The 25,187-nt window shown below is 40.1% G+C and overlaps 1 protein-coding gene across 3 annotated transcripts in view; it reads left to right on the top strand.

Annotated features, from left to right (window-relative positions):
• Positions 1-281: 281 nt before the first annotated feature.
• The window catches only part of PRMT8 (protein arginine methyltransferase 8), a 46,911-nt gene continuing 22,005 nt past the window's right edge, over positions 282-25,187 (top strand). The window contains exons 1-3 of one of the 3 annotated variants that reach the window (XM_072349944.1): positions 282-987; positions 16,054-16,239; positions 19,623-19,778. In XM_072349944.1, the coding sequence (XP_072206045.1) occupies positions 913-987; positions 16,054-16,239; positions 19,623-19,778 (417 nt within the window). In that variant the 5' untranslated portion in view covers positions 282-912. Of the gene's footprint in view, positions 988-1,190; positions 1,274-16,053; positions 16,240-19,622; positions 19,779-25,187 lie in introns of those variants that run through there. The other 2 variants (XM_072349948.1, XM_072349954.1) reach the window with 2 other exon arrangements.

The following is a 25,187-nucleotide window of genomic DNA, read 5'->3' as shown; positions in this document are numbered from 1 at the left end:
AAACAAAAAACATGTCTGTATGAGAGGGATAGAAAGTGAGGGAGCATGCTTGTATATGAGAGGGAGTAGGAGTAGGTAACAAGTTGGGGGGAACTTGACATAGTGTTTTTCCTATGAAAGATGTGTAAATGCAATTCTCAGAGAAGGACAAAAAGTATTTCTCAGGAGGAGAAAGGGTGGAGAAAGTGAAGGATGGGATGAGGATGGAATGAAAAGGAAAAGGGGAGGAGAAGGCAGAGGAGAGGGAGGAGGAGGGGAATGGGGGAGAGAGAGGGAGGGGTGAAGGGGAGGAGAGATTGGGGGAAGGAGAAAGGAAAAAGCGAAGAGAAAGGGAAATGGAAAGGAGAGAGGAGGTTACCGCACTTTTACATGGAAAGACAGTGGCAAATGTGTGACCATCTTTAAAAGAAATTTCCTGAAGACAAAGAGAGAAAGAAGTCCAAAAAAGGAAAGTAAGAGGCTATGTTTTCCTTGTCCTGCTGTTTTATCTCTGCCTCCCTCTGTCTCTGGAAGATTACCCACAGGACACAAAGATGCCGAGCTGGTCTCTGTATGCACAAGTTCAGTTCAGCTGGTGCTTCTCTCCTGTTTAACTCGACAGATTTCTCTGAAGGGGTGGACTCACAGACTGACAGCCCTTTAGTTTAACCTGAAGAGTGCGTGCCACCTCTCTGCCCATTCCCAAAGCTCGCTGGAGGTGGAGGTGAGAGGAAAATACTTGAAAGTGCCAAGGAGCTCCTGATGCCAAGACAACAAATAGTCTCTTGGGTGAATTTGAACAGCTAGAGAAGACTGATTTATTGCTGTTTTCTGTAGTAGTTTCCTCCCTTTGGTGAAAACCTGTATTTGGAGATCTTTGAAAACACAAAACAAAATACCAATCTCGAAGCCCCAGCCCCGTGGTTAGCTCTTATGGGAATGAAACACTCCTCCCGCTGCCTGCTCCTGAGGAGGAAAATGGCGGAGAACAGTGCCGAAAGTACTGAGGTAAGAACGCAAGTCAAAGCCTGTAACCCAGATTCCCCAGCCCTGAACTTTCCTGGGTCCTTTGGCTTGCCTGCCTCTTTTGTTGTTATGATTTCCTGACTGTGCTTCTCTTCCCTTCAGACCCCCCTCCCCAACCGTTATTCCCCCCCCCCCCCCCCCCCCCCCCTCACTCCCCACACTCGCCGCCGTTCACTGCTGTTAGAGAACTTTGCTCCCGGATGGACTGTCTAGTCCCTCGGGCAGCTTCCGGGAAGCATCCGCGATGACTTCTTCCCTGGAAGGCTAGGTGGGCCATTGTAGGCTGGTTGGAAGAGACGTTTTGTGTCGTGTACCGTGAACGGGAAAAAAGAGGGTGTGCGGCGCTAAGGAATGAGGGGGGGGGGGGGGGGGGGGGGGGGGGGCTGTTACTGCATGTTTGAGGAGGTTGACAGGGACAAATAAGGTTATTTTTGTACAGCACCTTGGTCAGTTCCTGGTGCTTTTCAACTGAAACGACGCAGTGGCAGGACTGCGTGGGGGTGCTGCGAGAAATCTCCCTGCAGCGCCCGGATATCACAGCGAAACTGCTTGAGCACAGTTTGGGGACAGGAAGAGCATTTCCCCAAGAGCCGGGCTGACCTGAGCTTCCTTCAGCTTTTTTTTCTCATTCAGCTGCAACCCTCATTTGCTTCCGTGGAGCTGTCTTGATCTCACTGAGTCTTCTTAAATTTTACAAAAGTATGCAAAATCTCAGCTCTGAAAAAGTAAAAGATGGAGGATGTAATCTCAGTTTCCTTGGGAGCATGTGAGAAGCAGGCAGGTGAAAGTGCAAATAATGTGCCCATTTCTATTAACAGACTATGCCTAAGACTCTGGCTGAACATTTAACATATTGTTGAGTTATATGCAGCACAGCCATGTATGGACCCCCAGGGACACTGTACCCTAATTAAGTTCAACTGCATTGTCCTTGTATGCACAGATGATACTGGCTCTCCTCCCCATTGCCCTGCAGATAATAAAGAACAAAGCACCACTCCAGTGTGAGTGAGCATGTGACTATTCCCTCCTTTCTCCTTTCAAGGTCTTTGCTAAATGTCTCCTGCTTTCAAATAATCCTCACAGTAAGTGCTCTGCACCTTTATGAATCCAACATTAATCCTTGTATAGTGTTTGTTAAGAAATATGTGCCCAATGTACATAAACATACCTTATTTGCTATGCCATGTGAAGAACAGAGCTATCTCAGTAGTTTAATGTGGGTATTAAATCAAAGAGCATATCTAAGATTGCATTAAGTAAAGTACTGTTTGCAGAGATGTGTGTATATGTAGTATGAAATATGGCTGCATATTGGTAAAACTGTTATAGTACTGACAGGATATATTGCATTAAGTGTCCCAAGATCCTTGGTGAAATTGCAAGGAGCATTTCTTGTCAAAGCTCTATTCCTCTGTGATCTGTCTTTAGAGAGCAACAGACAAAAACATTAAAATTATTTAAATATTGTTCTTGTATTTCAACTCACTGTTAGTACATTTTTATTGCTTAAACTCCTCATCGTGTTTGTGCAATGCTACAATGTGCTTTTATGAAGATTTTCTAAACAATGACAATTTTGTGAACTGAGAATGATAAGAGTGAAAATATTGCAGATTAGTTGCCTTCTGCTGTGTCTTAAGAAAACCAAAAGGGATATACTCATAATACCTGCAAAAATATTTCTCCTGTTTTATTAATTTTCATTTTCAGTGAAAATATTGCACAGACAAAACTTGCTAATACCTTTGAAGCTTTTTCACTAGTCAAGCATCTATATTTAGCAAAGTCATAAGATACCAGTTTAACCAGCAAATTTATATTCCCCTAACATATATTTTTTTTCATTTTTCTAAGTTAGCAAATGTTCTTTGACAAAAGGAATGCAGAACAAAGCACCTTACATTTGAATTTGTCATAGTGTAGGAGAAAAATTAGGAAGTGGCATAAATCTCAGTTACCACCAGTAACTCACATTTGATGAGTTACTATCACTGTGTTAGACATCAAGACAATTTATATGCACAATCTTTAAAAATGCATAGTACAATGCAAATCATCATAAAATTTTTGAACTTCATAAAGTCCCAGGGACTGAATCATCACCTATTCTAGGAGTGCTTTAAAAGTGTGGATGCTGATTATGGGGTCATCATTTATGATTCTGAAGGAAGATGGCTAAGTCAGGGTAAAATGCTAAAAAAAAATGACAAAGTGACTTCAAGACCTTAAAGGAATCAAAATGAAAATTTGTGCCAGAACATGAAGAGTAAGAATGTGAAGATTAAGAATGGCTCACAAATTTAGCATTTCTCATGGATTTGACCACTCATTTAAATGAGTTAAACATGCTCTTAAAGGTGAAAATCACCTTATCTGTGCTGTTTCAGACAATAACAGCATTTGAAATGAAACTTATATTATGGCAATTTGAATTTATGTGAAATAATTTCATGCATTTTGATACATTGGCTGAACACAGTCCTATGAACAGTGAAAAATATGCATCCGTGCTTTCCATTTTGATAGAGAAATTTGAGAAAAGGTTTCAAGATTTAAAAAAATAATATTTTTTTATATTTGTGATTCCATTTTCAGTTGACATAAATTTATTACTTGCAAATTTTCACATGGAATGTATAGAGTTGCAATCAGAAGCTCAACTCAAAGAAAAATTTGGTCATGTCTCTTTATCAGACTTTCATAAGCCTTGTCTTACCAGAGAAAAATATCCCTTGCTTCACAGACACACCTTACTCATGTCATCATTTTTTGACAGTACGTACATTTGTGAACAATTATTATCAAGGTTGAAGGACAGAAAGAATAATATTTCATCAAAAATCTCTGATGAACACCTTGAGAACTCACTAGGAAAACCACTAGGAAACCACTGCCACTGAACTACTAGCCTGATGCATTAGTTTCACAAAAACAAGGCAAAACAACCCACTAGTTTTATGTTTTCATTAAAAAAAAAAAAAAAAAAAAAAAAAAAAAAAAAAAAAAGTTTTGTTGCTCAATGCAGTTCTGGCAAGCCAGAATGTTGTACAGCCATGCCCTATGTCATCTAATAAACTTCAAGAGGACTTCTGCTGGAACAAGAGCTGTAAAATCTCTCCTCAAGATATAAAAGTGAACTTCTGTATCTTTAATAATAGAAGAGGTTTGTATACATAAAACAGAACGGTTAGCATGAATAACAGATTCAGAATTGGCTTCTCTGCAAAGAATCAAAGGTGCTCAGAAAGAAAGCAAAGCCAAAAAAATTTACTAGGCTTCTGTTTCTGACCTCCTCTTTCCTCCTCAGTTTTGTTTCTTCCTTGGCTTTCTGATCTCTCTATCCAATTATTTAATTCATAGTTCATCAACTTGTATATGTGAGATACCATCAAAAGTCTTATCTGAAGCCAAGACCACCAACATTCTCTCTCCTTCATCCACCAACTCAGTTACACTATCAGATCTAGAAAACTAGATTAGTTTTCTTACTCACAATTTTGTAATTCCGTGGTGATTACTCATGGTCATCTTCTTGTCCTTCATAGGGACATAATCCTGGAACTTGTTTCCAGCATTATTTAATCAGTGAATTTCCCAGGAACTGAGGTGTGATTGACTGGCTTATATTTCCCTCGATCTTCCTTGCTACTCCTGAATGAAGAATTGGTATCTATTTTCTTCCAGTCCTAAGAAATCTCCTCCAGTCAGCATGATCAGAGACTACAGAATGGCCCTGAAATGATGTTGGTGAACACCCTCAGCACTTGTTGATACATCCTGTCAGGCTCCATAGATATATATATGTCCAGTCTGTTTAAAATATTCCACAAAGTAATATTCATCCAAGTGAGAATAAGTATTCCCTAACCACACTTCCCTGTTCTCAGGAATATGGAATTCCTGAAGGCTGATTTTACCAGTAGTGATGAAAGTGAGGAACACACTGAGTATCTTGGTCTTTTCCATGTCCTTCATCACCAGGACTGCTGGTGTAATTTAGTGTATTAAAACTTCTTTGAAATTCTACACTGAAATTTTTTTTACGAGCTTCACCACTTGCTCACAAATGGTTATTCAGTGGTTAATCTCAGGAGTTGTTGACTCCATATCATGTAATGATCATGATGTTTCATTGATCATTATCAAGCAAAGCTAAGTGAGTAAAAAAAATAATGTGTATAATTTATTTTGGAGAGTTTTTTGCTTTTACCTAAAGGTTCAGCCTTAAATTGCTTCAAATGCAGTTTATCTGGAATCAGCATAGTCCTTTCATATTTAAAGTCCCACAGAGAAAAGAGAAATAGAACATTGATCCAGACCAAAAAAACGTACTAATTTCTGCTTTATAAATGCCTCCTTCATATCATGAAATCAATTACTGTCTCATTGATAAAGATTTATAGCGGTGTCAGCTAAAATTTAGGTGTCTGACCTCTATGCGGTGATATCTAGGCATCATCTGAACTTTAACTTAAAAGAGACATTACTTTTTTTCTTAGACTGCTTGCCCTTTTTGTGATCATGGTGGGCAATACATTTCTCCTGTGTGGCTTCTGTCTTAGGCATTATATTCAGATCAGATCTCTTTAAAGATGTTCACTTTCAAAGTAGGTGTTAGTTTTACTGTCAAAGAAACAACCAAAATTGTAATATAGATAGACTTATTTTATAACTAGAGATAATCTGCCAGTGAAAGCTTTTAATGCATTCTCATTCCCATGCATGCACACATACTGTTACTCTAAGGTGTATCCTAAGAATCACTGTTATCAGTAGATAAAGAAGAAAGAGCAACACTGTTTCTCACTGGTTTCTGTTCCAGGATCTTGGGCAACAGCTTGGCTTCAGCTTACCACAGATTCACCTGAGACACACTGGTTCTCCTCACCTTATGTTCGATCACAGTCACATTGCTCTCACAGAACCTAACATAAAATCTTGATCCACTCAGATGTACTCTGAGTATTACTGTGAAGTTCATTTTCATAGCTTGTTTAATCATACCACCATTCTATTAATAAATTATCTGATGAGTCTTTTTTATTGAATCAGAAAAGTAGACTGTCATTTTCAAAATTGTTCAAAGAATCTCTGTGTTACCTTGTCTCTTCTCATTCAGTACCAACAAACTGTTCAAGCCTCAAGAGTTAAACTCCATTGCAAACTTTTTAGATTTTTTCAAACGTATTTTAATGGAATACTAGTACTGTGACAGTATGTACAGTTTTAATGAAGAAAAGCCTAGAACATGTTGAAATACACAAATTCTAAATCTTTTTTTGTTTGTTTCTGCTTCCTATATATTTGACACTCCGTTTCTGCCGTGACTTTTAACAGAATTTTTATATTAGCATATGAACTTAAAGGGAGACATAGATTAGGATTTCAAGTAAAGGATTATTTCATTTCTTAGTGTGAAATTTTCATGAAAAAGTGATACTTTTTCTAATATATATATATTTTTAGAGGAAGAGATGTTTTGTTCTGTCCTCAAGTTCATTATTTTACTGTAGAAACGATGTCTGTAAGCCATCTTTCTGCTTTATAGGCCAGTTCTTTAATCAACAGGAAGGAATGCATTCCTCTAGTTTTCCATCTCCCATTTTGTTGCACCTGGAGAATCTGAAGGATCTCAGAAGGAGTCTTCTTTTTGCCATTACTTTGGGACTTAGACCCCAGTGCTCTATGTCAACATTAAGTCAGAAGAAAGTTGTTTTATATTTTCCTGCATTTTGAAGTCAAATTAAGTTTAATTCCTCTTTATTTGTGAACAAGATGTGTGCATTATAGATGCATTAAAGGAATTAGTATGGGACTGCTTGTCCTTACAAGGGGCAAGATTGAAAACTCTCATTTCTTAGAATCTCACATTAGAATATTTTGACATAGAAAATTGCAGTGATTGATGTGGTTTTTGATATGTGGAGTTGCCCATTTATATCAATTGAAACGGCTGAAATTCTTCTTTGTTAAAAACTGGACATATTGTCTGTAGGACCTGAGTCAATATAAGCTTAGGAGTCTCCCTAGATGTACAGTTCCCATAATACAAGAGACAGTTGAGTATTTAAGAATCATTTTAAAAATTTGAGTCTTTCATGTGTATCAGTCTACCCACAGAGAGAAGCAAGGTGGGTCTGAGAAAGGAAAATATGCTCAACTCTTTCTTAGGAGGAAAACTGAGGTATAAAAATAAACCTGAATTTCAATGTCAATTTCGTGACATTACTATGGAGACAAAGAACTGGAGATTAAAATTCAAATCCTTAAAAAACTGCAGTGATTTCTCCTTGTCTCCTTGTCAAATTCTTATCTATTTATGACACTTTATGACATTGAAGTGGTTAACTATTTAATATTTAGTTTGATAATCTACACGTTCAGCCTGCAAGAAATTATCATCTATTATGCACTGACCTTAACAGTTTCAGCAATGCAGCTTCTTCCTCCTCCTGTAGACATAAGAACATATGTACAAAGAAGAGGCATTTGGTATCCTGCCAGAACCAAGGCTAACTTCTACAACAGCTTCTTGTAAATAATTACAAAACGACTCTGGTTAAAACTTCTACTGACTCCTTTGGTGTGTATCCTTTTGGAACACCTTGTTCCAGGTTAGTTGGAGCATCACTTGGGTGATCTTTGGACTGAACAAATACTCTGGTTCACTATCTGAGGAAATTTTAACCTGATTTTCTAGGAAAAAGAGGCTGTCAATATATATTGCCTGTGTACCCAACTGATAAGTTTTGGGCTTATGTAACCGAGCTTAATTTCAAATTACAGTGGAAGTATCAAACACATTTGTGTATATATAATTTTCTTGAAAAACTGACATTTGGTAGAAGGACATAAAATTTTACTATTCACTGAAATTGAAGAAGGTGGATCTCAGTTGTTAACTGGCTTATTTTACGTGTGTACTGTTTGGTCTCCAGACTAACTGTGCTGTGTGATCATTACTAAAAACCTATGAAGAATTCTTGGTGGAGCTCAGAAATAAGTTGGGCGATGAGAGGATAAAGAGCACCTATTTGCAGGAAACAAGGTTTCTTTAGCTTCCTTACTCATGGAAAAGTCTTTTTTTTTTTTTTTTTTATTTTTTATTTTTGGGGAGGGGGGGGCAAGGATTCACAAAGAGCACAGTGTGGACAGAGATCAAGGGATTACAACAGAGGCCAGATGAGACAAACATTAAACTACAGAAAGATGTAGCTGGTTTGGTCAAAAACCATATATGTTTATCTTAGGTAAAATGTTTTCGCAAAGTAAGGTCTTGAGAGACTGTTAAAGAATTGTTGCCTTTCCGTGGGGGTTTTCTTTTTGTGTTGTGGAAGTTCTCAAAATCAGAATGAAATAGGCCATTCCTCAGCAACTGTAAATCTACTTTGTAAAAATTAGACTCAGTTTATTTGCTGCCAATAAGTCAGCTTCATCAAGGACCAAATTAAACATCTCTCTGCAAATGCATGTAGCATGGGAATAAAAGAGTTAAAAATGTGTGCATATGTGCAAGGCAATTACTGATATCATGGAGATGTGATGTGATGGCACCCATGACTGGAGAGTTGGAACGGAAGGATACAGGCTCTTTAGGAAAGACAGGGATGGGATTTGAGGAGGACATGTTGCCTTCTGTGTTAATGACCAGCTGGATTGCATGGCATTCTGTCTGGGAATGAATAAGAAGTCAACAAAGATCTTATGGGTCAGAATTAAAAGGAGATCAGGAACAAGCGATGTTATAGTAAGAACGCTGCCACAGGCCATTCAACCATGAAGACTGAGAAGATGAGACCTTCTGTGAGCTGAGAGGATCAGCCTTACATTCACAAGCTCTGGTCTTCACAGGAGACTTCAGACACCCTGATATGTGTTGGACGGACAACTCAGCAAGGCATAATTAACCCTGAAGTACATTGACGATAACTTCCTTCTTCAAGAGACAGAGGAGCCAATGAGGAGGACAGTTATATCGGACCTCATTCTCACCAATATGGACAGATGTGGAGAATGTGAAGATCAAGGGCAGCCTTAGCTGCAATGACCACAAACTGCTAGAGTTCAAGATCCTTAAGGTATTATGGAAGGCAAGGTCATAATCTTGAACTTCAGGAAAGACTTGGAGCTCTGCAGGAATCTGTTTGTACAGTGCAAATGGAGTAAAGCTTTGGATGAAGAAAAGAAAAATGGTTAATACTGAAGGATCACCTCCTCCAAGCTCAGGAGTGAAGCATCCCAACAAAGAGAAAGTGAGGCAAAAATGACAGAAGGACAAAAAGAACACGAAACTCCTGGCCAAACTCACGAACACAAAAAAGAAGCTTACAGAAGGTGGAAGCAGGGATAGGTGACCTGTGGTAAATATGGAGAGACTGACTGAGAAGTCGGGTCAGGTGAGGTCCTGGATGACTGGAGGAAGGGTCTTGTCACTCCCATTTATAAGAAAGAAAGCAAGGAAAACTTGGGGAACTACAGACTGGTGAGTCTCACCTCTGTACCTGGGAAGATCATGGAAAAGATCTTCCTAGATCCTTATGGTTGGTTCTGTGCTACAGTGCCATGGCTGCATGCAGAAGAGGTAACAGAAAACAAAAGAGGGTAAATTTAATTATGCATTAAGAAGAGGTTACCCAGAAATATTGTGGAAGTGTTTGGGCCAGGTTGAATGGGCCTTTGAGCAACCTGGTTTAACAGAGGGTGCATCTTCCCGTGGCAGAGGAGTTGGAATTAGATGATCATTAAAGTCCCCTTAAATCCAAACCTATTCCATTAAAAAAGACTGCTATCTATTCTAAACCGCAGATAACCGAGTACAATGCAACTGTGAACCTATCCTCTTTCTACAGGCATATCAGTGACAAAAGAAAGGCTGGGAAAGATGTCTGAGAAGCAGTTATTGGCCACCTATTCTGTACTGCAGACAGTAGAACTAATAAATTGGACTGCACAGGCTATTGTTAAAATAACTATGCGAATCTAAGGGTGGGTAAAAGACTTAACCCATATTCCTAAGACAGGGGTGTCCCAATTGCAAAGGTGTTGGGTCACCTACCTTAGTCAGAGAAGATGCCTGTCATCATCTCCACTAAAAGAAGAATTGCAGAAGGTACTTGTCCCAGTAACGTATCACAATGGACACCCCTGGAAATGATTGTCCCTCACCCAGTCCCTTACAAGAAAGGAAATACCCTGTTCCAGAAGACATATGGTTCGTGGATGGATCCTGCAGTGGGAACCCGAGTAGGTAGTGAGTCATCACACACCATTCCTTGACCAGGACTATATGGTTCAGAGATTAGTGTGCCCCGGTGGCGCAGTGGTAGAATTGCCGCTTGCAACACTGGAGGCTTGGGTTCGAATCCCCCCTGTGGCGCAAGTGGTAGAAGTGCCACTCTGCTACACAGAAGGCTCGAATCCCGGGAGTTGGACTCGATGATCTCTAAGGTCCCTTCCAACTCACACGATACTATGATACTATGATAGTTACCTAGTTGACCAAAAGAAGCTAGCTAATGTAATCTATTAGGCTTTCAGTTAAGTTTTCTAGACCTGATAAAAAGTTTTCAGTAATTTAAGCATGGAAAATCTAGTATTAATTGCTTCACTTGTGCCACTGAAGCACTGGAAGTAAAACTACTCACCAACAAATGAGAAATTGTGATCATTTTTCTTTTTTTAATACAACATGCTCAGTTTCATCAGAGTTCTGAAGCATGGCAGTTTCAGATGACTGTACCTGCTCTGTGACCAGCAGCAGGGCAAACACAAATTAAAAGCCACTAGCAATAAGGTTTCCTCTGAAGGCCATACTATTTTGTGAAGACTGTATCATAATGAAAAGAATAATTGATTAAAAGAAGAAAGAAGGAAAAAAAACTTATAACAGCATCTCCTCTATCTCATTAAAAACATCCGAATGAATAAATCCGTCTTGATTTCATGCAGGGTTTTTCACTGAAAACAGATGATTAAGTAGAATTAGGCAGAGCATGTGGTAAGTCTATTATGCAGATAAAATGAGACTTTATTCTTCACTGCTGCCAATCATGCTTACCCTTTGTCACCCACCATAGACTGCTGTCTTCTTTTAAAGGGCTTTGCACACTGAATGTAGGTATTCGCAGTAAAGTAAGAGCAGTCTTTTTATTGAGTGTAGTCTATCTGCATGTGAGCTATCCTGAAGGAAAGAGCACTGAGGCACCCATGAGTCTTTTCAGATGTATGTAGAAAGGAAGGGGCCAATAAGGATAGAACTGTGATAAGACTTAATTGCCCTCCCAGCTGGTCCAGCTAGGTCTGTGCAAAGGACAGTTCTAGAAAACTACTTCATTTTTCACTGATTCCTACAGAACAAAACAAAAAGGAACAGAATCTTGAGTTAGACATAGCAATTTAAACATCAAAATTTAAAAATGACATTTGCGCTATTGTCTGGTTTTACTTTTCCCTGTCGTTTGAGATCACCAGAAGAAGCAGGTACATAGGAACAGGAATAACTTACCAGATTTCATCTTTTTGTCAAAATAGTAGTTCTCTGCTGTCATTTCAGTCTTCCTACACACTTACAACTTCCAGTCCCTTTAGCAAAGCTGAGACTGACACTGCTTTTAAAGGAAACTCTGATCCCCAGTGAGGCCACTGGGGATGTACCACACCTGAGACTCAGATGTGAACAATCCAATTGTCTGTTGCAAGTTCTAAGATCCCTTTTATACATTTCCATGTGTTTTATACAATTTCCAAGTTTCCTCTCGTAATTTTCCCACAGTCCTTTACACGTCAACAAAACATTCCACAAACACTCCTTAACTGTGCATGCAGATGCTTATTCAATCAACGTCATAAGTCATTCCTAGCTCCAATCATTCTTCCTCCAGTCAGGGTTGTTTTCACACAGCGTTCCCACAACTCACTAGGCTCTTCATTTTTCTCTTCAGGAGGTGTCTCTGGTTATCAGCATTCCTTTCTCATGCATTTATCTATCTCCACAGCTTCTGGTCTGAATAGTCTTTCTTGAATTCCCACATAGGAAGTGATTTAAGATCAAACAAACAAACAAACATGGGGTGTCTTTTTAATAGGAATTATGCTTTCATACCTCTGAAAAGTCTGCAAGTGTTTGATGAAGTCAAGAGGCCCTACACAAAAACGTGCCATGGAAAATATGAATGGTGCTTCATAGTGTGCAGTTAATGTTGATGTTCATCACCAGGACATCTTAAAAAAAAATGAACTGTTAGTGACATAGAAAACACCAGATGCTAGAGAACAGGTGTCATCTTTATATGAAAGAAAATATGCACAGTCAGCACAATCTTTATACAATTCAGAACTGCTGTTTCCTGTTGAAAGTTGCTGCCATGCCTAGGTAATTGTTGCATTTACACCTGTCCTTGTAAGACTGCATTGATAGAGATTTTATGCATGCCTACTGTTGGTTTGCAAGAACGAACACCGTAACAGGGTTTGGTCATGTATAAAGGCTTGACAGACTTAGTACATGATCTCTGTTTGGCACAGTTAATCTAACCTAGTTGCACTTAGCCTAAAGGTGCAACTGTTTTTTCCATGCCATTCTGCATACCTGATGAGAGTGCACTTGATCCCACTGTCCACGTTGCCTACAAAGATGTTAAATAACACCTGATCCCTGAGGAGCACCCATTGTCCACTTAGACACTGAGCCATTGACTGCAACTCTCTGAACATGACAATTCAGCCATTTCCTTATCCAGATAGTGATCCACACACCAAATCCATTTTTCTCCAATTTGGTGTCCAGGATGTCATGCGGGACAGTGCCAAAAGCTTTGCACAGGTCTAGGTAGGTGATGTCAGTTGCTCTTCCTTTATCCACTCCATCAGAAAAGGCCACCAAGTCTGTCAGACATGGCATGCTCTTGGTGAAACCATGCTGGTTGTCACCAATCACTTTGTCTTTATTTTCCTTGTGACTTAGTAGGGCCTTCAGCAGGATCTGTTCCATGGCAAAGAGGTGAGACTGACAGGCCTGTAGCTCTCTGATTTTCTCCCTTCTTGAAAATGGGGGTTACACTTTCCCTTCTCCAATCAGCGGGAACTTTGCCAGGCTGCCATGACATTTTAAATATGTTGGATAGTGGCTTGTCAACTTTATCCACCAGTTCCCTCAGGATCCATGGACTTGGGCCCCTTCAGGTTCTTTAGATGGTCTCGAACCTGATCTTCACGTACTGTGGGCAGATCTTCCTTCTCTGACCTCCTACCTTTGCTTTCTGCAGCTTGGGCGGTGTGGCCAGAGCCCTTGCCTGTGAAGGCTGAGGAAACACTGAAACACTGAAAGCAGTGTACCCAGGTGGCCAAGAAGGCCAGTGGCATCCTGGCTTGTATCAGGAATGGTATGGTGAGCATGACTAGGGAAGTCATCCTGCCCTTGTACTTGGCATTGGTGAGGCCTCACCTGGAGTACTGTGTTCAGTTTTGGGCACCTCAATACAGAAAGGACATGGAGGTGCTAGAGCAGATCCAAAGAAGGGCAGCAAGGCTTGTGAAGGGCTTGGAGAATATGCCCTATGAGTAGTGACTGAAGGAACTGGGGCTGTTTAGTCTGGGGAAGAGGAGGCTGAGGGGAGACGTTATTGCTCTCTTCCAAGCAAGAGTGGGGTTGATTTTTTCTCACTGAGTACAGGTGACAGGATGAGGGGAAATTGCCTCAAAGTGCACCAGGGTAAGTTTAGGTTGGATACACTTTTAGTTTAGGTAAGAAGCACTTTTACAGAAAGGGTTGTTAAGCACTGGAATAGGCTCCCTGGGGAGGTGGTGGAGTCACCATCCCTGTATGTGTTTAAAAGCTGTTCAGATGTGGTGCTCAGGGGCATGATTAAACAGAGGGTTGTTAGTTAGGGTTCTATGGTTAGGTCATCATTGGACTCAATGATCTTTAAGGTCTTTTTCCAACCTGAGTGATTCTATGATTCTGTGCAGTGTCTAACATCTGCAATTGAAACCTTTGTAATTCAGCAGAAAGGACTGGAGGGCAAGTTAACTATAAAGATTCAATAATAAGTACACTGGTGGAGAAAAGCATTAGATTATAAAAGTAAAGAAGTAAAAGTATCTGGATTAAATTTGGAAGACATCTTGACAGAACTAGATAAGACAAAAATGAAAATATAATTTGGCAACTATTATATTATTTAGGAGAGTGAACTCAGTGAAACGGTGGAGTCAAAAAAGTTAGAAATAGAAAAGAAGGCACTTCTGGATCTTCTGATATAGAAAAGGTGTTACAGGAACATAAACTACTTTTATTCCTTTTTCCCAGACAGACCAAAGAAACTATCAGAAGTTGACATACTTAAATCTTCAAAGGAACTAGGGAAAAAGTGTGGGTTTGTTTTTATATATATAGAAGTAAACTAGGCTAATTGATGCTATTCATAGAGAGTACATGTTTTGCATTACCTTAGTATAGAATATAGGGCAAATTTTTTAAAAGTGCCTAGCAGAGGCTGAATTAAATCTGTTCTGCACTAGTAAACTACTGAATTTGAAAATCAGAAGAAAGTAAAAAAGGAGATTTAAGTGGGATTGCCTTTCTAAGTACCTGAAGTTGTTGACCCATTATTTGCAGATCACTTAGTGCACACGTGAAGCTGTAATTTTTTCTTCCACATTTCTTAGCTTTCATAATTTTGTTTCACATTAAGGATGAAAGATGAAGACTCATAGACTTGACTGATCTTTTCATTAAAATTGTTTGCAAAACTTTCTGCCTTTTGTTTTAGGGGCTGCAGCTGTCAGATCTGAGTCCAGGTAGTGTGGCAATTCTGGCTCTTTTGAAAGTTTTCTGTTGAAGGTTTAATACCAAGGAAAAACAAAATGAAGTAGTCCAGAGCATGTTGGTACCACATGACTCTCTAAAATAGTAAAACAAATTAAGAGGTAACTGTGGTTCTTTAACAACTAACAGCATGTTTAACTGAATAACATACTTCTCTTTCACCTCCCCTGTCTCAGAAAAAGTGAGTGACAAAACACAATGAAAAGAAGAAAAAATTTTTAAAAATCAAGTTTTGAGAAAAGGATTAGATAAATAGGGGGTTGGGGGGTGGGGTGGGGGGATGTCCTGTGTAAGCAAAAGGAGAAAAACTACTATTTCCCAACAGCAATTGATGTTCAGCCATGTCTTGTGAAAGAGCCTCACTATTTGTAATGGTTGGTCAGAGAGATAAACACTTTCACAATGAGAATCTCCCCTTCTCCTTCTTCCCTTCTTTTTGATGAGGATAATGTCATACGGTATAAAATATCTCTTTAGTTTTAGGTCACTTGTATGGACTAAATCCCCTCCCTGCCTCTTGCCTATCTCTTGCTTTTGGTGGGAGGGAGTTTAGAGAGACAGTCTTGATGCTGCTCAGCAATAGCCAAGACTTTGGTGCTGTATCAAGGCTATAAAAGCAGAAAGCACAGCAATATACGGGCAGATGTGGGGAAAGTTAATTCCATCCCAGTCACATCCAGTACAATAATATATCCCACACAGCTCCTAACACTGCTTTATGAACACACTGATAGATTTTCAGAGTGATAGGGACTTTCAGACATTGTGAACTTTCTCAGGCCTGTCTCATTTATAAAGCCAGATAGATCACCTTATAATTAAGAATCTATTATGAGTCCCATCTCACAAGGCTGCGGTAATTTGCTAGAAAAGTGTGACACTAAGGGAGAAAATCTGGCTCTTACTGTTGTGTGTTAATGTTAATCAGAGCATGTTTGGAATCACTTCAGTCAGCCCTGGTATCATCCAGTGACTTTGTACTGATGAAGGTTATCTGTAGAGGGACAACAAAGAAAAAAGCACTGAGGAAAATTTTTAAGACAGAGCAAATAAGAGCTCAGAATAGAAAGCAGCCATTTTCTTGGATTTCTCTTATGATAACCCAGATTTCTATGGTGTTACTGTTTCTTATCTACTTACAATATCAGTACACTGGGCATTGAGAGAAATATTGTCTTCAAATGATGCCTCTTAACAAACAACATTCTGTATTCTCCTAGGTCTGCCCTGTCCCATCCCAGACTCCTCAGTCTACTGTTGTTCCAAAGCCAGTTCAGTCTGTCATACATGTCCCATTGCAACCAGGCTGTCCAGGCCGAGGCAAAATGGCAAAGCTCCTCAGTCCAGAAGAGATGACATCCAGGGATTATTACTTTGATTCCTATGCTCACTTTGGAATTCATGAGGTAATATTTATTTTTTATCTCAGTAATTATTTAAGAAAAACAATAAAAATAAAAGTTTACTGTGATTTTCTTTTATCCCTTCTCACTTCCTAATTATTCCTCAGCTTTTCTTCAAAACAGTGAATGAACTGGTCAGGTGCCACTTCTCCAGAGATCCATACTCAACTCTCTGCCCCACTCAAATCCTTACACAAGTTCTCCACAGAGCTGTACTTGTACCATGGTGATCTTATCTGTCTGCGGACATCAGTTTATTACATTTATGAGGACTGGGAACTAACCTGATCACAAATGGAGACCACCTTGTTGTTAAGTTATGTTTTTTGTTCTCTTGAATATTTGATAACAGATAATATCAGAAAAGTTACTCAACTGGCACTGGAAGCCAAGTCACTTTTTTTTACATTTGACGTGTTATTTGAATGTGCAAGTTGCATTTATAGGAACATATAGCCCAATAGCATTCACACATTTACAAGCAAAAAATTGTCTGTGGATCAAGTCTAAAGAAATCACTAATATATTTACATGACTCAGGAGGATGGAATCTTAAAGACTAGCCTGTAAAAAGCTACAATATGGGATCAGTGGCATTTTTCACACTCACATAACTATTTCTAGTACTCTAGTAATTAAAGAACAAGAGGCAACAGGCAAAAACCTAATTGGTAAAAATCATCACTGTGAAGTTAGTCAAATGCTGGTTATGGAGTATCCATCCTAAGGCATTTTCAAAAATTGAATGAGGCTCTGAGAAATCTGTTCTAGTTTATTTGGCCTCAACCACACAAATGGAGTTCTTCTAGAGGTCTTCTAGAGATCTCTTTTAATTTCTAGTTAAGGGGTGATGTGGTTGAGAGAACTGGGAGTCTGAATAATAAATAAGATGACATAATGTGTGATTTATTGAATTACTGTTTACCCAACCAGGATGATAGTCCTGATGTGTTATTTTATTCAATTAGGAGAAATCTGTGGATTGGTAGCCCTTGATCTTCTGGGAGATTTCAACTTTGTTCAGCCTTAACTAGGAATATCATACTGCTGAGAAATTCCTGAAGTACTTTGAAGACAACTTCTTTTCACAAGTATTTAGAGAACTAGCCAGGAAAGGTGTCCTCCTAGACTCACTGTTTGTGAATAGAGAAGGCCTTGCAGGAAATACAAACTACTGTTTCAGTCAACAGCAACCACAAAATGGTTTAGTCTATAATTTTTGGTGAAATGAGAAAAATGATGAGCAGAGTTGTTACTCTGGATTTTAAGAGAGTTCCTTCAAACTACTGAGGGAGTTAGTAGAGTTCCCTGGGAATTTGCTTTTGATTGCTTAGGGCGAGCAGATCCCTTTATAAGAACAATCTTTTAAAAACAGAGGAACAGGCAGTCCCAATGTTCTATAAGTCAAGTCAATGAAGCTAAAGATCAGTTTAGTGGAAGAGAGAACTCCTCTGGGAACTCAAGACAAAAAAGAACATATATGATGTCTCTAAGCAATACAAAGCCACAAAGGAAGATTACAGAGCTGCAGTTCACATTTGCAAGAAGAGAACAGGAAAGACAAAAGCTTAGATACAGTTGCAACTTGAGGCCATTTCCCCTCCTCCTGTCACTTGTCACCAGTGAGAAGAGACTTGTCCCACTCTCACTGTAAGAACCTTTCAGGTACTGGAAGAGAGCGATAAGTTCTCCCTCAGCCTCCTTTTCCCCAGAATAAACAACCCCAGTTTCCTTAGTTTCTCCTGATAGGGTTGATTTTCCAAGCCTGTCACAAGCCTTGTTGCCCTTCTCTGGACCTGCTCCAGCACCTCCATGTCTTTTTTGTACTGAGGTGCCCAAAACTGCACACAGTACTCCAGGTGAGGCCTCACCAATGCCGAGTGCAGGATGACTTCCCTAGTCCTGCTCACCACACACCATTCTTGATAAAATCCAGGATGCCATTGGCCTGGCAATGACCTGGGCACACTGCTGGCTCATATTCAGCCGACTGTCGATCAGAACACCAAGGTTCCTTTCCATCAGGCAGCTTTCCAGCCACACCTCCCCAAGGTGGTAGGGTTGCCTGGGGTTGTTGTGACCAAAATGCAGGACCCAAAACTTGGTCCTATTGAAACTCATGCCATTTACCTTGGCCTATCGATCCTGTCTATCCAGGTCCCTCTGTAGTGTCCTTCCCTCTGGCAGATCGACATTCCCTCCCAACTTGGTGTTGTCTGCAAACTTACTGAGGGTGCACTCAATCCCCTCATCCAAATCATCAGTGAAGATGTTAAACAGAAGCGGACCCAGCACTGAGCCCTGGGGGATGCCACTCATGACCGACTGCCAACTGGATTCCACTCCATTGGCCACCACAACTCATTGGGCCCGGTCATCCAGCCAGTGCTTCACTCAGTGGAGTGTGTGTCCATCCAAACCATGGGCAGCCAGCTTCTCTACCAGAATGTTATGGGGGACAGTGTCAAAGACCTTACTGAAGTCCAGGTAGACCACATGTCAGCCTTACCTTCATCTACCAAGTGGGTCACCTTGTCATAGAATGAAATCAGGTTTGTCAGACAGGATCTGCCGTTCATAAACCCATGCTGAATAGGCCTGATCCCTTGGCTGACCTTTAATTGGTCCATGATGGTTCCCAAGATTATCCATTCCATAACCTTCCTGGGCACTGAGGTGAGACTGATGGGCCTGTAGCTGCCAGGATCATCTTTCTGACCCTTTTTGAAGATGGGCATCACATTTGCCAGCCTACAATCCACCAGGACATCCCCAGTCAGTCAAGACTGACAAAAAATTATGGAGAGTGGTTTGGCAACCACATCCACCAACTCCCTTAGCACACTAGGGTGTAATCCATCCAGCCTCATGGACTTGTAAACATGAATGAATGAATGAACAGAGGAGTGGAAACAGAGTTCAAAAAACAGCACACTACTTTCAGGCTCTACTGTACACTAACTTCATCTTTTTCTGGAAGCCTTCTTATAATGTTATATGGAATTATTCTCTTGTGTTCAAGGAGTATCCTCAGAAAGTTGAGGTTCTAGGTTGTTCACATCATAGGAAAAAGTTTGCATTTCTTTTTTGCTTCTGTTTACACCCAAATCAGTGCTGTGATTGGATTAAGTTCTGCTTGCCATTTGTAAGAGATACATAATATTTATAGAAATAAAATTATATGAAAGACATCATGCTTATTCTTAATAAAGCATTCCTAAGTTGCTTGCCTTTGAAAATAGCTTTGATGCACGCACTCCAGAGTACTTGGAAAACTCTTCAGGGTGCTAATAATTCTTAAATTACAACAAGGACATTAATTCAGCAGTAATGCTGAAAACATATAAGCATTTAAGTACTAACATTTTGCTTTTTTTTCACTACAGGAAATGTTAAAGGATGAAGTGCGTACATTAACTTACAGAAACTCAATGTATCACAATAAACATGTTTTTAAAGATAAGATTGTCCTTGATGTTGGAAGTGGCACAGGAATCCTCTCCATGTTCGCTGCAAAGGCAGGAGCCAAGAAAGTATATGGGGTAAGAAAACTTTCCCTTATTTTCATAGTTTGTTTGCAAATTGTGCCTGAGAGGAAAACAAGCAAAATGGATTTACACTGATTTCTATTTCTTATTTGTTTTGTAATTCTCCCTTTCAAGCTTTGAGCTACAGAGTCTTCACTGGAGATCTGAAACTTTCTATGGCTTACAGTAGTATACGCTTTTAAAATCAAGAAACAGTGCTTGCTATTTTTGTGAGCGTTGGGGGAAGGGAAGGAAGGTGAATTTTCAATTATTTGGTACATATCCATATTTCCAAGACAATTCACTGCCAGATAATTCAACCAGTAAAAGAAAAAATTACTTTTCACGGTTTTTTTGTTATTTCCTTTGAATTTCTTTAGAGTTCAGGCATTTATAAAGCTCACTGAAGTGTCAGCTCACCCACAGACTATTCGGTACTAGAGCTGAGAAGCCAGGAAAACTTTTAGTTTTTATTTTTTTTAGTTTTTCTTGCCACATGAGCTACATCACCATGAACTTGGCACCTATGAAGTTACAGAGTTGTATTTGTGCTGGGAAAACAGACATTTCAGAGCCATGGAAGTGGAAATCACTTTCAAATTCAAATTTAACTCTATGGTAGTTTTAGCAAAGATTTCCACTAGAAACTGTGAGTGTTCCTATTAAAAAGCAAATGTCTGATAGAAGTTATTATGCAGAACTGAGTTGTTACTGTTACTTCTCTGAAGTTAGATTTGATTTTTCAAATAGTGTGTTATGGACACTGTTGATAAATGCAGAGTGTTGGTTTTCTGGCTACAGCGATACTGAAATCATTTTTTTCCTCCCTTTTCCCCCTCTTTAAGTTCAAATTTATCCATAGTCCTATCTGTTTCTTCTTGTTCCCCCTGAGTCACTGTTGGATGTTCTTTGCTACTCAACCAACTGCTAAAATCATCCCAGGGTCTCCAGGATATGTAAATAACAGAATCAGTGATTCAGAAATATTTAGTTTGGAAGTCCACTAAAAGTCTTTCATCCAAACTCCCGCTCGAAGCAGAGATAAATGTAAAACTATATCAGATTGCTCAAGTCCTTGTGCAGCTCAATTTTGAGAACATCTACGGATAGAGACTCTAAATTCTCTCTCAGCACTTATTCTATTGTTATAGTTAGGTCTGTAGCCACAGGTCATGACTGCTGCCTTTTGTTCTGTCAATGTTCAGTTCTGAAAAATGTTTGACATTTTTTTCTCTGCAAGCCCTTTATAGATAGTTGAAGACAGCTTTTGGATGATCCCTCAGGTTTGCCTTCTATAGAAGAAACAGAACTTGTCTCCTCAGTTGTTCTTTCTTCATGTGCTCCAAAACCCTAGCCATCATGGAAGATAACAGAGTAAATCCCAACTGGGGAGCTGCTGGAAGATGTATAAAGTTATGATGGGAAGGCCTGTTCATGTTTGTCAATGGGAATTGGAGGGAAAAATATGAAACCTTGTCTTATCCACTGCATTTAGTCATATAAAATTCAGACCAGTTTCAAATCAATTCTATAGAACATTCACACAAACAACATAGTATAGTTAAGGAGTTAAACTGACACATGATATCAAGACACATGGTAGATATTACCTGATTTTAAAAAAGGCAGTGGTCAGGATCCAGCACAGGGGGAAAAAAAATGGGGATATTTCCTTTATATATTATGTATGATATTAATTATCATTGCCCTTCACCAAGGGCAGATCTTGTCTGACCAATCTGGTGGCCTTCTATGATGGAGTGACAGCTTTGGTAGATGAGGGAAGGGCACCCTCCATCTTTGGTGGATGAGATCAAGTGCACCCTCAGCAAGTTTGCAGATGACACCAAACTGAGCGGTGTGGTCTATACACTGGAGGGAAGAGAAGCCATCCAGAGGGATCTAGAAAAGGCTGGAGAAGCGGGCCCATGAAAACCTAATGAAGTTCAATAAGGCCAAGAGCAGGGTGCTGCACTTGGGTTGGGGCAATCCCAAGAATTTATACAAACTGGGGAAAGATCTCCTTGAGAGCAGCCCTGCAGAGAAGGACTTGGGAGTCCTGGTGGATGAGAAGCTGGACATGAGCCAGCAGTGTGCGCTTGCAGCCAGGAAGGCCAAAGGTGTTCTGGGCTGGATTAAAAAAGGGGTGGCCAGCAGAGAGAGGAAGGGGGTTGTCCCCCTCTACTCAGCTCTTCCGAGACCCCATCTGGTATACTGCATCCAGTCCTGGGGCCACCAGTAAAGGAAGGATGTGGAGCTCTCGGAGTGGGTCCATAGGAGAGCCACTAAGATGATCAGGTGGCTGGAGTATCTCTCCTGTCAGGAAAGGTTGAGGAAACTGGACTTGTTTAGCTTGGAGAAGAGAAGGCTCTGGGGAGACCTCATTGCGGCCTTCCAGTACTTAAGGGAGCATATAAACAGGAGAGAGAATGGCTGTTTACAAGGGTGGACAGTGATGGGACAAGGGGGAATGGTCTTAAACTGAGACAGGGGAGATTTAGGTTAGATATTAGAAGGAATTTTTTCACTCAAAGGGTGGTGATGCACTGGACCAGGTTGCCCAAGGAGACTGTGGATGCCCCATCCCTGGAGGCATCAGGGCCAGGCTGGATGTGGCTCTGGGCAGCCTTGTCTGGTGGTTGGTGACCCTGCACATAACAGGGAAGTTGAAACCAAATGATCATTGTGGTCCTTTTCAACTCAGGCCATTTTATGACTGTATAATTCTTTGAATAATATCACAGTAGTGACTGTATAAAAAAAATATATCTGGTAAAAGGAGATACAGCATTAAACTGATGTCTAAGAAGCATAATGGAAATAGGAGTGAATATACACACAATGAACTAAACACAGCTGTAGAAGCTGAGATTTTATTTATTGGAACATGCAGCTTTCATGAAATCTAAGTGCTTTGTAAAACTGGACAAATTCAAGTCTATTACTGAGTTGAAAAAGAACAGGGAAAAGTCTGGCAAAGAATTTGTTTTTCTTCGCCTACAGAATTAAGTATATTCTTGTTCAAGAAAGTTTTGAAAGCCAAGCCCAAGATCTAAAAAATAAATAAATAAATAAATAAATAAATAAATAAATAAATCTTAAGAATCATCCAAAACAAGTAAAAAAAAATGAAATAAAGAACACCAGACAGGAACACAGACAGAACTGAATAAATATTAATGGTTGTAGGTATGGAAAAGGCTATGTAAAAGGAAAGTGACTGCTCTTGAGGGCATCTGGTCAAAGACCTTTTCCTGTACAACAAGCAATAAAAAAAAACAGTGATTGAGACCAAGTCTGATTACAAACAAACATGATCATTAAATTTGACTCACAACACCTGATTCATAAGGGAAGTAGTATTGTGCACTGACACAGCCTTAAATCCTAACAATTGGAAGAAGGCAAGCTGGTTTCCAACTCTGAGGTGACAGACTGGAATGACACACAAGACAAGGGATACTGGACCTACTAGCAACTTTTACCCTCATCTGGAGGATAGGATCAAATATACCCAGCACCCACGCCTGTTTAACAGCTAGTTTTGCTTGCTGAAAGGGCTCTTGTTCCACCCTCCACCAGTCCCATATCTGGCCTTTCTCTCAGTCAGTATGAAGTCCTCAGCAGCTGCACTAAGTGGGGTATAAAGGAATGACAGTAAACCAATACACCCAAAAACTCTAGCAGCTGCTTTTGGTGTGGTAGGGACTGGGAACAGCTGAGACTTGTCTGTTATTGCACTGGGTTGTACTTTGATCCTTCCTGATCAAACTACACCCAGGAATTTCACCAACAGGCCTGGTCCTTGCACCTTCTGTGGGTTTATAGCCCACCTTTTCTCTTGTAGATAGGTAGTCAACAAAAATTACTGCCTTTCATAATGCCTTCAGTGAATCAGATGTCAGCATGAGATCATCAATATAGTGGTACAGCTTGATGTTATTAGGTTTATTCCAATTGGCTAGGTCCGGTACCACTAGGTTATGACAATATGTAGGTGAATGCACATGACCTGAAAGGATGGCAGGACCTGAAAGGTCCACTGCCTGCCTCCCCACATGAATGCAAACTGATCTTAGAATTCTTCATGGATGGGAATACTGAGGAATGCATTTGCCAAATACAGGACACAATAGGTTTCTATATTCCTACTGAATGTGTTAATCAGAGATGCAGCATTGGGTATGGCTGCATGAACTAGTGACATGACCTTATTCAGTTCTCTGTCATTCTCCATGTGCTGTCTGACTTCCATGTTGGCCATACAGGAGAATTACACAGGCTATGTGCAGGTCTTATGATTCCCACTTTTTCTAGTTCCTGCATCATTCTTCAGATTTCCTCTTTCCCTCCCAGGAGTCAATTCTGTTTTGTATTAGTAATCCAGCACAGCTCTGTCAGGCAGATAGGCTTATGTTTCACATGGCCTCTTAAGTTTGCCTTTACTAACCAGATACTAATATATCTCTCTCTCAGTCTGAACTCTCACATAGTCATCTGGAGAGTCAGATCCCATAATATGTTTATGCCCATTATTTATTCTGGGTTACAACTTGTAACTTCAATCATGTCTGGGATACAGGGATGGTCTGCTCCCAAACCCACCAATCATCACCCTATCTCCCTGAAATTTAGTCAGATCACTGTAAATAATTGAGGTTTCTGTGCCTGTGTCCACTAATGTCATCACTCTTTGTATATTTTCTGGGACCAAAAGATAGTCAATTCTACATAGGGCCCTGTCTGAGTGCCCTACTTGCAGAGGCGCTGACATTCCCCACCATGCAAGTAATTGCACAGTCACCAGTTCTTTTTTCTCATGTGGCTTGGGCATAGTGAGCCAGGTCTCTTCAGGAGACCATTTTATTTTTTTAGGAACTATAAAATCTTCTAGGCTTCATGTTCTCATTAAAACATCTTCAATAATTCTTACCCCTGCTTTTCTGGGGGTGTTTTGAAATTTTTGATTTTCCTCCAGCTGCTTCCGTAGCTGGAGGAAAACATGATTGAGCTGGTGATCAATTTTTGCAGATTAAACTCCAGCCTTGATTAAATATTGAACACCTGTTTTGGGGATACCCATATGAGTCCTGGTCATGATGTCCATGGTGCAGGCCTCCTAGTTTTAGCTATGGGGAAGATCTAAGCTCCTGCCATCATCCTAATATTGCACCTGGCCCTCAGGCACTGTTTCCCCGCAACTGGACACCAGCTGGGTAGCCTGTTGGACAGTGGCCTCTGAGGCAACCAGGGGATTTAGTATAGACACTAGTGTGCCATACCGGTGTGGAGGCGCTTGTAAGATGAGACTGCTTATCCCTGTTGTAGACTAGATCTGGACTTTCAAACATATCCTTACAGAATTCCTCCTTCGTACCTAATACTCTAATGTAAGTTTGGAGTTCTTCCACCTCATTTCTTCCA

Source organism: Excalfactoria chinensis, chromosome 1 (assembly GCF_039878825.1).
Source record: "Excalfactoria chinensis isolate bCotChi1 chromosome 1, bCotChi1.hap2, whole genome shotgun sequence".
Lineage (NCBI taxonomy): Eukaryota > Metazoa > Chordata > Aves > Galliformes > Phasianidae > Excalfactoria > Excalfactoria chinensis.
Note: the sequence above shows the minus strand (reverse complement) of the source record. Positions and strands in the feature narration are given on the sequence as shown.